Below are 16,123 nucleotides of genomic sequence, written 5' to 3' on the forward strand. Positions count from 1 at the left end.
GACAGTTGCAGCCAGACCTGATAACAGCGCTCACACTCACATTCCGGGACGACACGTCACGGTACGATAGGACAGAAAGCTCTATGTTTATTTAGGATTTTTTCTAGACATTTTAAATTGATAAATTATTTATTAAGTTTTGAGAAAACAACAACAGGTGTCAATGTAACTTACTGAGCGTGAGGTCTACGGTTCACAGAACTACTAGTAATATAGTAGGCTATATATAGTAATTATATGATCTCTGGTTGGATACAATTGAAGCGTCATTATTTCCTGTTTAGTAAGAAAGTTCTAATGGTTTGCAGAGGTAGTTTCAGGAATAAATCTAAGAGACAAAAATAAAAATTAGGCGATCCGTAATTGAAGGATTATCATCACCTATCTTGTCATATTACCAGAACGGTAATTTCAACCAATGTACCTAGATTGAATTTATTGTACAAATGGATAATTGTATTCTAGGTACACTGACGACTTCAACCAGCAGGGATTTATTCATGGCCATCTATAGTGTAACTAGAGAACTATTGAAGTCCATGCTCTATCTATTGCATTATAAAATACACTGTTCCATACTTTTCAACTATTAAAATTAAACTTGAATTAAAAAAAAAAAAACACTTATGGAGTGAAAATGCACTTATATTGGTAGTGACGATCGTAGTCACGATCACATTCTGATGATGATCAACGATCGAATCGATCGTCACTACCAATGTAAGTGCATTTTCACTCCATAAGTGTTTTTTAAAATTCAAGTTTTATAAAATACAACCTAATAACAACAGTAATCAGCTGGTTTTTACAATAGGAAAGTAATCTATCAGCTTGTATTTTACCATACAACAGTGCCCTGAGTATATTTTTGGTTCACCATAATAATTGGTTAGCCATGATTTGCTAACAATGTTGACAGATAGGCCATCTATTTTGCTAAAATGAATGGGTCAAAACTTAGTGGAGCGGCGGGGGTATGGTAGATGGAAGTGAGGACATTTAGACTACTCTATGCAAACTCTCTCAGCTAGATATCTTCTCAGATACATTCTACCTTCGACACTCCACTATGTTTTGATCTGAATAAGTAGTATAGAAATTGTTACACTAGTAGTTCTGTGAACAGTAGACCTCACGCAGTATTCTCATCCACAAATAATACCTGATTGAAACTATAGACCTTATGGAAATACAGCAATAGACTGGCTTCTCCACACATCTGTGTAATCACTTGTCAGCTGATTTATGACGAATAATTCTATAGTATGATTTTTACTCTAATATTGGCGTATGAAGGAGGCTCCTTTTTCCTTTTATATTATCCTTAAATGCAAAATTTCCAAAAACCTTGTATATACGTCGACGCGCAATTAAAAAAGGAACATACCTGTCAAATTTCATGAAAGTCTATTACCGCGTTTCGCCGTAAATGCGCAACTTATAAACATTCAAACATCAAGAGAAATGCCAAACCGTCGACTTGAATCTTAGACCTCACTTCGCTTGGTCGATTATGTCTCAACATGACATTGATCCTGCACTATTTGTTGACATGTATGACAAATAATGATATTCAATTTAAAAAATAAATAAATCGATACAAAATAGAATTGCTTGAAATGTTTTTTAATTAATCAAAACGTAGTGTCTTCATTATTACGATAATTTATTTTAGAAAATTTTAGAGTTATTGCCATGGAATACAGAAGTCATTTGTGAAGGCACAATAATTATTAATCTACAATCAATTAATTGTATTAATAATATTCACAATAATTCTATCAATAAACAATAATATATTGTCTACTTGGACAGAAACTCAAAATTCCATTTACAATGATAATATTGAAAAAACATTACCAAAAATAATAAATACAATAAAGACTAATTCTATTGAACACTATCAATGAAACACACCTAAAAACAATATTTATATTGATAATTCTCAATATTATCCGATTTATGAAGTGATCTATGACCATGTAAACAGATTTCAAAAAAAAAACATACTAGCTTCAGCATTACAGTACCAACACAGAATAATATATAAAAATATGAACAATAATCATAATATCTCTGGGATAATATACATGCATGATTTCAACCTTGAATTTTACCAAGATAATTATCATCATTTAATTATTAAAGATAATTATTATCATTTAAGGAATTTCAGAGTTTAATAGAAACAGTTCAGTTATTAGTAAAAAAAACTTTTTTGAAAATATTCATTCATGGCCCAAATCCACGAAAAAATTGCTGGATGAACTGAATGGATCGACCATGAGTGTCAACAAAATCTTATTTCTTAATATCAAAGGTGCATGAGTAATTTACATTATCTACATGAACTATTAGGGAATAATCTATATACATAAACATGAGGGATAATCTATCTGACTTCTTGTTAATCATTGACATTTTTTAGAATAATATTATATTCAATGCAAATTGATTATACAATATCGATACAATGGATACTATCATATCTTCAGGCAGGTGGAAACGTAATTTTTCTTAATACTAGATTGGGAAAAAATATATAGTTTAATTACATTTTTTGAGAAATTCCTAACCACCTTTTTTGAAAAAAGTAGTAACTTCAAAGTAGATAATAACTTAAAAGTAGGGTCAGGCCATTATTTACAGAGTGGCAGAGGGAATTGGAACATTTTGAAATATTTTCAAGTACGATGAATTAAATTCCCATGTTTAATGGTAACAACCAGAACCATCAACAGAAAAACTCGCCATTTAGTATTTTAATATAGAAATTTCAATGTTACAAAATTTATAATAATTTCAACAAATAATGTTTTCCTGAAAACACAAGTTGAGATTTTGTACGGCCTATTTGAAAACTTCAATTGAAATAGCAACATTTTTTTCGAATTCTGGTTATCTTATGATTTTATGAGATTCATCTAAACAAAATTTGTCAAAGAATTGCTAACATTTTTATTGGGTCACGTAAAATCCATTGTGTTCACCATTAAACGTTAGAATTTAATTTATCATACTTTCTTAAGATTAATTTCAAAATCCCCAGTTTCTCTGTGCCAACCTGTGGATGGCCTCTCACTATTGTGATGACCCTCTGGTAACTGAAGAAATGGAGTTATGACTGATTATAACATATTATGAATATGAGTGATCATTTTCTTTCCCAATTTTCGGCATGATTCTGTTCACACTTTTGGAACGTTTCAGTTTTCTCCAATCAGTTGCATACTTTGAATGTGGACTTTTGTTCAGTAAGTCGATCACACCATCAAGGCCATTTATCACATGTTTGAAATTGGAATCATTCAGTTTTCCCTTACCTATCAAATCTGCAATCATCCTAACTTTATGTAAAACTTTTTCTTCATTCTTAATTTTTGAATTCAGCTTCCTCCTGAGTGATAAATACTCGTGTAAATCATTGGAATCTACATCACACATTTCTACAACTGAATCACAATTTTCCTCAACTTCATTACAAATTTCATCAACTGCATCACAACTTTCTTCAGCTTCATTACAAATTTCGTCAACTGCATCACAACTTTCCTGAACTTCATCACAAATTTCGTTAACTGCATCACAGCTTTCCTCAGCTGCATCAAAACTTTCTTCAACTCCATCATAAGTTTCCTCAACTTCATCACAACTTTCCTCAAATTCATCACAATTTTCCTCGATTATGACATAATTTTCCAGAACTGCGTCTCGACTAATAGAGTGGGAGGAGCTATTAAGATTCAGAGCAGCAAGATAACTTTTCACAACTGCATCACGTTTCATAACTGCATCACGTTTCACAGCTGCATCACGTTTCACAGCTGCATCACGTTTCACAACTGCATCACGGTTCACAACTGCATAATGTTTCACAACTGCATCACGGTTCACAATTGCATCACGTTTCACAACTGCATCACGTTTCACAGCTGCATCACGTTTCACAACTGCATCACGGTTCACAATTGCATCACGTTTCACAACTGCATCTCGTCTAACAGAGTTGGATTTGCTAGTACGCTTCACAGCTGCATTACTACTTTCCGTTACAGGGTTAGGTGTGATACAAAGATTGAAAACCCTACAACAGGCATGAATATGTTGGCAAATATTAGTTTTGATAAGATTATCAGTGCATGTACACTTGAATATGTGAATGCAGATGTCGCATTGAATGCACTTAGTACAGGCTGGTTCTTCACATTTGGTCCGACTTTTGTTGACAATATATGATTCGTTGGAGCAGGTAACAGCCCATTCCTCCTCTTCTTTAATGACTGTTAAATCAGATGGAGCTATTGCTTCACTGGCCATGTGTGAAGCGTCAATTTGACGGAACCGTGAGTAGGCCGAGTGACCAGAAAGTTCAAACAAACGTTTGAACAAACTATCGCGAGCGATTTTCATGACAGCTTTGATAATTGTGATCAGACAATTTGCGTTGCATCCCTCAACAAATACATCTTTCAATAAACTATGGAAAGATTCTAAATACAGGTTGGTGTTTATGCTCAAGTGGGTGCGAAAGCAAAGAGCCCATTGCTTCGGTCTAGTGGCAAAGTTCTTCAAAAAATACTTTGCGAACTTTACGGTGTCTGGATCGTTCAAAAGAGCTTCCACAGTTTGTGACATCATATTTTGGAACTTATCTTCTTCCGAACACTTTAATAAACTCTTGACAGTTTGAAATACCGATATTTTTTTTAGACTCCCTTTCAACTTTGGCCAGTTCGCACGCCAACATTTGAACACATGCCAGGAGCACAACAGTTTATGTTCAGGAGTACCCATCACTTTACACCAAGCATCATAAAATACTGGTGTATCATCAAAAATGAAAGTGTTACAGCTCACCGTTCCAACCTTTTCTTTGATTGTCTCAAAAAACAATGTAATTTGATTCTCGTCTAAATTGTTGGTGAAAAAGTAGGCTACAGGACTACAAAGACCTGCCTCATCTATGGTAAGCAATGTAATCATACTGACACCATGTTGTTTTTTCTTAGTATAGATTGCATCAATAAAAATTCTCGAGCTATCAAATTTCAAGATTTGGTTGGCTTGATACGTTGTCATTAAAATTAGTACAAATGCATCGAGGTGAAGATTGGGATGATAAGCACCCTGCTGTTTGTAGAATATGACTGGCGAATGGTCTCTAAGGTCAATCATTTCGACAACCCACAACTTTACATCCTCTTCAACTTGCGAGTTCAACATTAGTGCAAAATCTTTGCGAGATTTCGATCGAGAAGCGACGCTGCTTTCATCTACCTCTTTCACTTCACTAGGAGAATCCTTTTCTTCACTGGGAAGACCCATCAATGCAGCGAGAGCTTCCTCTATTTCACTGTGAGCTTCCTTCACTACACTAGGAGCTTCCTGCACTACACTAGTAGCGTCCTCCACTACACTAGTAGCGTCCTCCACTACACTAGTAGCGTCCTTCACTACACTAGTAGCATCCTTCACTACACTAGTATCCTTCTTAACTACTCCAACTACATGAGTGATACCATTGTCTCTAGCTATGTTGAGAAGGTCCCTTTTCGATATGAGTAGAGCGCGAGGATCGTCTTCAAGTCCCTTCACTCTGATTTCAGCCAAAATTTGTTGGATAGAGACGCCATCTTGCAGTTTCTCTGGAAGAGAAAGAGAGAGTGGATGAGTTTAGTTATCTTTGTTATCTATAATATAATAAAGGAGAGGATAGGCTTATACACTTACGGGATAGGAAACACGAATGACGGATAATCATATCTGAATTGATTAACTTGCAATTTTGCATGAAGATTCTTATTTATTTATTTAGCATATGGCAGATACACAACACATATTATAAAGCACATGAGTCTCAAATGTCTACATATACAGGGTCTGTATAATAAGTAACCGGACTGACCTCAGGAAATTTTTATTGGAAAAATATGTACAATTTTTCATTAGATATCTTCAATGTAGTCCCTATTGGAGTCGATAACACGCTGATACCGGAATTTCAAATCCCTGAACGCTCCCTGGAAGTCGGCAACCTCTATGCTGTCTAGAGCCCTCGTCGTAGCACGTTGAACGTTTTCCAGAGTTCCGAACCGCGTCCCCTTAAGTTGTCTCTTGATCTTGGGGAACAAAAAGAAGTCCGGTGGTGCCATATCCGAGCTGTAAGGAGGATGTGGCAACGTTACCCTCGACTGTTTGGCCAACTGCTCGGTGACGAGCAGGCAGGTGTGCGACGGAGCATTGTCGTGATGGAGGATCCACGAGTCACAAAACACCTCTCAGTAGTACTGGTCGTTTACTGTTTGGCCGGGTGGCACGAACTATTTGTGAATGACCAGTACTACAGAGAGGTGCTCCGTCGACTAACCGCCCAGGTTCATCGAGTCCGTCCGGGGATTGCCGATTCGTGGATCCTCCATTACGACGACAATGCTCCATCGCACACCTGCCTGCTCGTCACCGAGCAGTTGGCCAAACAGTCGAGGGTAACGTTGCCACATCCTCCTTACAGCTCGAATATGGCACCACCGGACTTCTTTTTGTTCCCCAAGATCAAGAGACAGCTTAAGGGGACGCGGTTCGGGACTCTGGAAAACGTTCAACGTGCTACGACGAGGGCTCTTAGACAGCATAGAGGTTGCCGACTTCCAGGGAGCGTTCAGGGATTTGAAATTCCGCTATCAGCGTATTATCGACTCCAATAGGGACTACATTGAAAATATCTAATGAAAAATTGTACATATTTTGCCAATAAAAAATTTCCTGTGGTCAGTCCGGTTACTTATTATACAGACTCTGTACACTATATATTTTCAATTTCTTTGAGATGTTGTGTAATTTTCGGTCAGGAAAACATAAGTTTGTCTGACCGCCATCATTTGCTACCCAATGTGCACTATGGAGGCGAACTAGCGTTAAACATAGTTAAGTAAAAAATCTGATTGCTGGAACAATTTTGAGGTTAAATAAGATTGAAACTCAATTTTCACAGAAATGAAAACATTTTCAAAATTATCTTCAGCAATACAAATGTCCAAAATTGTTTCAAATTGTAGTTTATCACATAAAACTAATCCAAATATAGAATTTATGTTTGAAATTTGCACCCAATAAACGTTTAGCTATGTTTAGATACTTAATTTACCGAGGATGGTTATAGGCCTATTTTTAATTCTCCAAGATTTTAGTGACTCAAGTTTTCAGTTTGTCAAGTTTTTAATTAGACCCTAGCGGAGCATGAGTTACCTGCTAGTAATATATAAGGTTGATAGTTTCTCAATCCATTCCGAGCTGCCATGTATTAACACATTTTTTTGATGTATTTTACAAGACGGGCAGTCAATTATTACTTGTTCACTTTAGATTCACTTACTGACTGGAGTACTTTAGAACGGCAACCGTTCATTTTCAACAGTATGTTTCAACAAAGTGAACAAATTTGCTTATTTACTTAAAATAATTAACTGCACATAGTATACAAAAAATACATAAAAAAGTGTGTATAATATATAGCAGACTTTTTATTTTTAGTTAAGGTGTCAAGCAGATTTCGACATTGGCATAAAGTAATATCAGGACATGAAAATTCTTATGGCAGGTAGCCTTTAGCTACCAGCTGACGGAAAGTTTTGTTGAAGAGGCAATAGTTTAACCTCAACTTCCTGCCAACCAATACAATTCAAATTTTTAATAAATAAATACAAATTTAAGTAGGTATTACGGCATATATCAGTATATCATTTTATATTTTATTGGTCATGAGATCAATTTTCTAATGAAAGACATGATAGTTATGGCATTTGAAGTGGGTTTCATGAGTTGAAACATGTTATGCAGAAATAAAATATTAACGGATGCTGGATAACATTTCTATTTTATTTCAACTTCTGAATTTGGGTTGAAGCGACAAAAACCCTTTTTCAAAAATACTGAAAAATAGTTTACTGACTTGTTTAGGTTGGCAGGAAGTTGAAGATTGATTGTAAAACCAGGAAAACCACTGTTGACTCATTCATTAGTATATCCAAATCTTATTTTGAGCTCAATAGTTTTGAACGACTGCCTGTTGCATTCGCCTGATTTATATTTATTGTCTAAAGCTGCGTTTACACCAAAGTTATTAAAAAATTTGAATAACTTAATCTTTATTTATAGATTCTATTAGATTAAACGGAGCTTGACAAACACATATATTCATCATGTTTATGATAAGTTTTGTTCAATCTAATTTTGTTAATTGACCGAACGTAGTGAAACGCCTTGATAGAATTCTATGAGATTTGACAGGATTTTAAGGATAATATGGAAAGAAAAGAAATTCCTCCATACTCTGATATAACTATATATTATATATCATCTACTTTGAAGATAGGATCAATCAGACTATAGAATTATTATTCATAATCAATCAGCTGACAAGTGGATTATTCATTGCATGCATTACACAGATGTCTGGCCGTAATTAACATTTTGTTAATAACTTTGGTGTAAACCCAGCTTAATGATAATCACCGAAATAAACCAGCACCTAGAATAAATACTATAATGAGTGAGTCAAATACGCTACCTACTAATATATAGATTCTAATTAAGAATTTTAAATTGAATTGTTTAATTGTTATAGGAATTACTAATGTCGTTTTATACTTTTTTACATAAAACAACTAGTTTTGAGCACTCTTCAATAGTCAATTTTGACACTTGTAAATGGAATGAGTGCTCGAAACTAGTCGTGTTTATCTAAAAAAGTATAAAAGGGAACCAGTAATTCCTATAATAATTGTATAGATAGATATCTTTCTAGTCCCACGAGCATAAATAGACGCATGAGATTGGACTATAACGTATGTAATATGATTGTTTGTTTTCAAGAAAAAGGAATCGTACTGTATATTAACAAAGTATTTTTGAAATATCATTTCATTTACAAAACTGGTGAGACTAAAAAATTGAAAATGTAAACACCTAAAACAAACCAGTACCTACAACAAACTATTATGAGTAAAGTTATTAGTAAAGTTATATTTTAAAGTTATATACTATTATTAGTAAAGTTATCATTATTAACAAAGTATTTTTGAAATATCATTTCATTTACAAAACTGGTGAGACTAAAAAGTTGAAAATGTAAACACCTAAATCAAACCAGTACCTACAACAACTATTATGAGTAAAGTTACTGGTTATTGTGAATAGACATACTTGCAAGATAATCTCTAGTGGATTTTTCAATCCTCAAGTGAGTCAGCTCATTTTGGTGGCCAAAATGGTCCTTCCAGTATATCACTGACAAAGTCGAATTTCGGTTGTAGGTGACTTCCAGCCGTGACGGACATGACCTAGTAGTCTTCTTAGATCCTTGCGATTTCAAGGAACGTTTCCGTTCTCCAGGACTTTTCACTCGATTATTTGACACTTGTAACCTATGACAAAGCAAGAAATCTTTCTTTAACGTTCTCTTTCCTCTTCCTTTTATAGCGCCTCTCTGACTGTATTGCACGAGGAATTTCTTTCTCAAGTCGTATCTCCACTTCGTGAACTCTGCAAACAGAACAAAAGCAAAATTATTAATAGACATGTGCCAAACCATATAGTGTTCATTTCCTAGTGCAAACAACGCGGTCAAAAAGCAACGATGTTTAGTTTTTTACTATTTATTTATTTAGCGTATGGCTTTCAAGACATAAATCAGTATTCATTTCCATATTTACTTCTTCAGGATAATAATATGGGAATGATCCCTTGTCTCAAGATATAAAAATAAACACAAAAAATCTGGTGTGGTACACTCACACAACTTTCCTTGCTCATATTACGATCAGACTTTTGTATATGTGTATATATAATTGTTTTCAGAGTACTTTTTCCTTTGTGTAAATTGTGAAATTCAATGATTTTTTTAGTCGTCATTTTTTTAAAGTCGTCAAAACAGCTGTTCTACAGATGAAATATCTCGACTATGTGTTCTTTTTATGAACTGCTCTCCTACCTACCTCATGCACGAGAAGGAGGTTACAAAGTCCATATCTCAAGGATGGGGTGGACCCCCTTATTAGTTTCCCAGAAAGGAGACTCATGCCAGTTAATAGAGCTGATAAATAACTATACAGAGTATGAATTTGAAAAAAATCGGTCAAGTTATTTTGAAAAAATCGTGAAAAACATGGTTTTTTAGTAATTATCCGCCATTTTTCTCAAGAATATTACGGAGCTCCTGCAATTTTCCAAGGAAAAAAACTCATGTCATTTGATAGGACTTATGAATAGCTACCCATGGCTTGAATTTGAAGAAAATCGTTAGAGCCGTTTTCGAGAAAACCGTGAAAAACCTGGTTTTTGGTCATTATCCGCCATTTTTCTCAAGAATATTACGGAGCTCATGGAATTTTCCAGAAATGAGACTCATGCCAGTTGATAGTGCTTATGAATATCTATCCATGGTATGAATTTGAAGTAAATCGTTAGAGCAGTTTTCGAGAAAACGGTGAAAAACATGGATTTTTAGTCATTATCCGCCATTTTTCTCAAGAATATTACGGAGCTCCTGAAATTTTCCCAGAAATGAAACTTATGCCAGTTGATAGGGCTTAAAAATAGCTCTCCATGGTATATATTTGAAGAAAATCGTTGGAGCCGTTTTCGAGAAAACCGTGAAAAACATGGTTTTTTAGTCATTTTCCGCCATTTTTCTCAAGAATATTACGGAGCTCCTGAAATTTTTCCAGAAATGAGACTTATGCTAGTTGATAGGGCTTATAAATAGCTATCCATGATATAAATTTGAAGAAAATCGTTAGAGCCATTTTCGAGAAAAACGTGAAAAACATGGTTTTTTAGTAATTATCCGCCATTTTTCCGCCATCTTGAATTGAATTTTATTGAATTTCTTACTGTCGGGTCCTCATGGTATAGGGACCTTAAGTTAAAAATTTCAAGTCGATCGGTTAATTAGGAATGGAGTTATCGTGTTCACAGACATACACACACACACACATACACACATACACACACACAGACCAATACCCAAAAATCAACACACACACACACACACACACACACACACACACACACACACAGACCAATACCCAAAAACCACTTTTTTGGACTCAGGGGACCTTGAAACGTATGGAAATTCAGAAATTGGGGTACCTTAATTTTTTTCGGAAAGCAATACTTTCTTTACCTATGGTAATAGGGCAAAGAAAGTGAAAAACAAACTTAAATGGTAACTAAAAAAAATTAATTCAAATACATATATCCAGTCCATTCAGGTAGGATATTGCATCTGGAGTTGCCATCAAGAAATCTTCTTCTGTTCCTCCTCTAAAGGCCGTGATTGGGCACTCTTTCACTATGTGGTGAATCGTTTGCCTTTCCCCACACTCACAGGAGGGTGATGGTATTTTGCCCCATTTGAACAACAAGTCAGCACATCGACCATGTTTGGTTCTAATTATGTTTAGAGTCGACCATGCTTTCCGTGGTAAGCCAAAAACTCAGCCGGTTGGGGTGTAATGTTGGTTCGCCTCCTCGCAGTGCACCCTGGATAACGCTAAATAAGCTAACAACAATCGGCAGTCAGACAAATCTTGTGGTTTTTCTGATTATTAAAGACTCTTAATCAGTTTTTTTACGATAAGGGCCGGTTTCCAAGCTCGGGTTCTATAAGTTCTGGACTTACAGAGTCCAGGACTAAAATAAGCGCTCGGGTCTAAATTGACTTTGTGAGTCACGATTTTATCTTCTAAACTCCGGGGTCCATTAAGTTTCCGACTTATTTAAGTCCAGGACTTTAACACAGTAAATATGAGGGAAATTCACAATATTTTGCTGTTGTATTGTTGGCATTATAGCAAAACGGAAACAGCTGATTGCAGCGGGATAATTCAAATGAGCATGCTCTCCAAACTATTTTGTAAAAATAAGTTTCAATTTCCCTGTAGGCCTATTCAAAGCAAAACCTTTAAAAGGTGAATGAATAAACATTTCATTTCACGTTATGCTATTATTGATCATTGATCCTAACCAGTGATTTTGGAATCAAAATTTCATTAGGCTATTGGGTTTGAAAACGTATTTGTTTTGAAAAAACTGGAATAATAATTTATTATTGTTATATTATTATTATGTTGAATATGACATTGATTGATAACAATCATTCAGATTGGAATATAAATTCCAAGGCAGTCGTTGTATTATTTTTCTTGAACATTTGTAAAGATCATTTTCTTGAAAATAAAATTTAAAATAATTCATTTTCTTGAACAGTCGTAAAATAAGGTTAGTTTTTACGCATAATTCTGATACAATTTTATTCCAAAATGAACTTGCAAACTATAAATTATGATTTTAGATGGACAAATCCAAATAATTTAGATATTCCATGATCTATTTGACTTTTTATCTACTCCAAAACAATAACTGAATTGTGTTTGCTCAGTTAAGTCTAGAACTTGAATTTAAACCCTACTCCAGTCAAGGGTTTAAAATCACGCTGTTTCAAGTCCTGGACTTAGCGATTTTTGATGAATCCTTGATTCGGAAAGAAGCGAGAATCTAATTCAAGTCCTGGACTTATAGCCCCTTCACTCAGAAAGCGAAATTATGAACTCCAGGGTCTAACGTGATCCCTAAACTCCAGAGTCTATTCAAGTCCTCGACTACGTTAACGCTCTGACTCGGAAAGCCAATTTTCTGACTCCAGAGTTCAAAATCAGTTAAAGTCTAGAACTTAGCTAAATCCCGAGCTCGGAAACCGGCCCTAAAAGAGATTAAGGTTGTGCATCAGCCTCTTGTTAACATTTCAAACATTTCACTTGCGAAATGTTTCAAAGTATTCAATCAAATGACAACCTTGATATTTTAACACAATCTCATAGTTTCGAATAAGGAGGTTACATAAAATTATCCAACTCTAACCTAACAATAACCATGCCCTAACCTATCTCTGACCGTAGGCCCCAACATATAGGGCCGCAGTCTCAGACTGGCCAGTAACGGTAGATCATGCATGATGACACGGTGAAAGAAATGATAACACAGAGAAGAAATTCCTTCTACTTTGTGATGATAACCATGCATGTTACAGATTATGTCATACATTGTTGGTTCATCATGAAGAAAGAATTTGTGCAACATTTTTTGAGGTAAGGTTTTTGTACGTCCAAGTTTTTGTTGTCTTTTTTCCTTGCTTCTCTATTTGAGTTTTGAATTATTTTTGCATCATAATTTGTAATTTTCCAATGGTTTATTTTCATTGGTTGTTTATTTTATGGTAGAAGCCTCTCGCTGATGACAAAGAATGCATGATGAACATGTGCGTATGCTTGATAAGCATGTACATGCACTATCGTTCGATATTTGATACTTGAGGTCGTTGCCAATGACTGGGGTTTCCAGATAGGCAGAGTCGGAATTCTCAATAAAATAACCTACATGGTCATTCACGCTGTGGAGGTGCTTGACTCCCAAAAAGAAGTTCACTGTAAAAATCTTGCAGTGAGTACGGTGGCTTTTCCAGGAGTTTATTTTTCAACGTGGTATAGAACCAAGAACCTCATGTTTCCTGAATTTGTCTAGGAAGGCTGTTAAAAAATCGTATTGACTGCGAAGGAAAGCTATTGTAGTTCCCCGCCAGTCGGCTCCGGAGCACCTCTAGTCTAGTGTCATGTCGCGTATTGTGGCTGTGTATATCACACCTTTTTTGTAAGGCCAGCCGGAGAAAATCTCACAATAGGACATTCATGATAATCATGTGTATGAACACATACAGTATATTATTTTCATAATGTCTTGAAATAATCAAAAGGCCTCCAACATAAGATAAACAACTGATAACAACAAATAAACCACTAGAAAATGACAAATTATAATGATAGAAGAATAATTTGATCTCAAATAGAGCAACGAAGAAAGAGTAACAACAAAAATCGGAGATACAAAAACCCAACAACGAAAAATTATGTAGCCCTCGCTTGGCTTCCGGTGTCTTCCTCATGGACCTAGGATCAGGGAATTGCCAAAGAGGGGAATCATCATTTTGCTGTGATAGTACAACAATGTCGAGTGTATCACATTGAATGCATATATATGCAAGTGCACGCGTGGCCATGCATGACCAAGCGCGCAGAGGATAAATAAAATCTGGAAAGTGCAATAGGAACTCTCACACTGAACGCGAGCACTTGCTGGTGACATTCAGTATGAGCAGCTATAGTCCACGTTATAATGACAGTATTTGATCAACTTTGGTTTTGCTGTCCTTGTCTATCATTCGATAAAGCCGGTGGTACTATCCTTTTCTAGGTCCACAACGGTGCCAATCATGTTTTTGACAGTGTAGAAATATGATTAATTAATGCAGAGAATCGGCATCGCTATTCTTCTATCTTTATTCACTGTCATTATAAGGTGGACCTCACTATACAGACACGTCTCTTTCCAGATTTTGTTTTTGTATCATGCATGACCTGACGTGCACATACATGCATCCAATGCTATTATACCCATATGCATTGTCTCTTATGAGGCGCACTATTCAATTAAACACTCACGCTCCCCGTAACAGTTTAAGAGACCATGCATTCTGAATGCATATAGCCCATATAGTTTGGGCCTAACAAAATTATAAGTAAACCAACAAAACATATACTTGGGGCCTTACGCTCTTTTGGTTGGGTCTGGCAAAATAGACGTTGAATTTACAGATTATTCGGTAAAAACTGACCTTCTTGGATTTTTAGTCGGTCATATGGCGTATCTATTCAACTCGTAGCCTACAGTTCACTCCACAGTAGACAATGCATACCTACTTCAAGACCGAACAAATTCAGTTCGTTTGAAGGTGCAATTTTACTTAGCAGCGTCTCAAGCTTCCTCAAGACGCGCGGCTATAAGCAGGCGTCTTGAGACGCGTATAATTATAAATTCATCATATAAATCATAAAAGTATCATAGTAGATGACACTTCTAAATTTATCTGCCGCTATAGCATTCATACAACATAAAATATAATGAGTCATCAAATCTATAGAATTTGTAGGATATGTGCTCTAGCCGCGCGGCTCTAACCTTTAACCAGACATATCAAAACGCCTGACCTCGCGTCTCGAGACGCCGCTAAGGAATTGCACCTTAAGACGCCCGTGCAGTAGGGCCTCAAGTATATGGGTTTTTGTGTTGAACAGTAGGTACCGTATTGAGCAGTACCTAACCCTAACCATACTGACCAAACTTAACCTACTGGTAACGTACCAACAGTTTGGTTTGTTCTAAAACACATGAAAGGATCCTTTTTGCTTAGTGGCTAAAAGTTATTTCATTCATAATGAAATAGGTATGGTAATACAGTAGACATTCATTGGCAAAAGATGTAGCCCATCTTTGTGTCCAGTCCAGGTAGGTACTTACCATCTATGGAAGTGAAAGTCAATTCTTCTACGTGAGGCTTATACTTATGTTCTCGTTGTAAATGGTCAATGAAAGAATAATGCGTGTTAATTTCACATGAACACTTTTCGAATGGACATAAATATTTCATTTTTAAGGTTATAAAATTCTAAATTGAAATTTGTGTCGTCTCTTTTGCGCAAAAGCAGCTTGACCAACAGGTTGACCAACAATGCAATAAAATAATTTGTAAATTTAATAAAACGTTTTCCATGGAACCGTTCTTTATGATCAGTTTTATTATATAATTATTTGAAGATCAAAATAATCCATGCAAAATATAATTACAATTATTGATGGAATCCAACATTTTGTTCTAGTTTTCAAAGAAATAAATCACCCCAGCTGATTCCAGCAGAAGGCTCCCAATAAAACATAACCTTGAAAAAGTAAAAAAACTGCAGGTTACATAACCTAAAACTTAAAAAACTGAACTTATAATGAGTGAAAAAATAACATAAAAAACTATTTGAAACAGTCACGTCAAGTATGGAAATAGAAAAACGATATAGCGTGATAAATCAAAACGTTTTATTTAAAAAAGTGCGTTTTTAAAGCATTAACTTTAGAATAGGCTACTATATGCCGGTACTGTGTAGGCTACTACTGTGTAGACGATTTTATTAGCCAGTGATTTCATTTCTTGAGGGTTCCTATATTGTTATTTTGGTTATCT

General features: G+C 35.4%; 1 protein-coding gene across 1 annotated transcript; it reads right to left on the minus strand.

Annotated features, from left to right (window-relative positions):
* Nucleotides 1-1,649: 1,649 nt before the first annotated feature.
* Nucleotides 1,650-15,608, minus strand: LOC111050268. Its single transcript, XM_022336564.2, has 3 exons — nt 15,409-15,608; nt 9,202-9,540; nt 1,650-5,645 (listed from the first exon to the last, which is right to left on the minus strand). The coding sequence occupies exons 1-3, from the start codon at nt 15,536-15,538 to the stop codon at nt 3,139-3,141; spliced, it is 2,976 nt and encodes a 991-aa protein (XP_022192256.2). The 5' UTR covers nt 15,539-15,608; the 3' UTR covers nt 1,650-3,138.
* Nucleotides 15,609-16,123: the final 515 nt, after the last annotated feature.

This window comes from Nilaparvata lugens, chromosome 5 (assembly GCF_014356525.2).
Source record: "Nilaparvata lugens isolate BPH chromosome 5, ASM1435652v1, whole genome shotgun sequence".
Taxonomy (NCBI): domain Eukaryota; kingdom Metazoa; phylum Arthropoda; class Insecta; order Hemiptera; family Delphacidae; genus Nilaparvata; species Nilaparvata lugens.

Bases quoted from the DNA above. Each gene is read 5' to 3' on its own strand.
- LOC111050268 (XM_022336564.2), bottom strand. From the start codon at position 15,538: ATGAAATATTTATGTCCATTCGAAAAGTGTTCATGTGAAATTAACACG. The intron at 9,541-15,408 runs GTAAGTACCTAC...TTCTGTTTGCAG, and splicing joins GACTTTCACTTCCATAGATG to AGTTCACGAAGTGGAGATAC. The intron at 5,646-9,201 runs GTATGTCTATTC...TTTCTCTTCCAG, and splicing joins CACTAGAGATTATCTTGCAA to AGAAACTGCAAGATGGCGTC.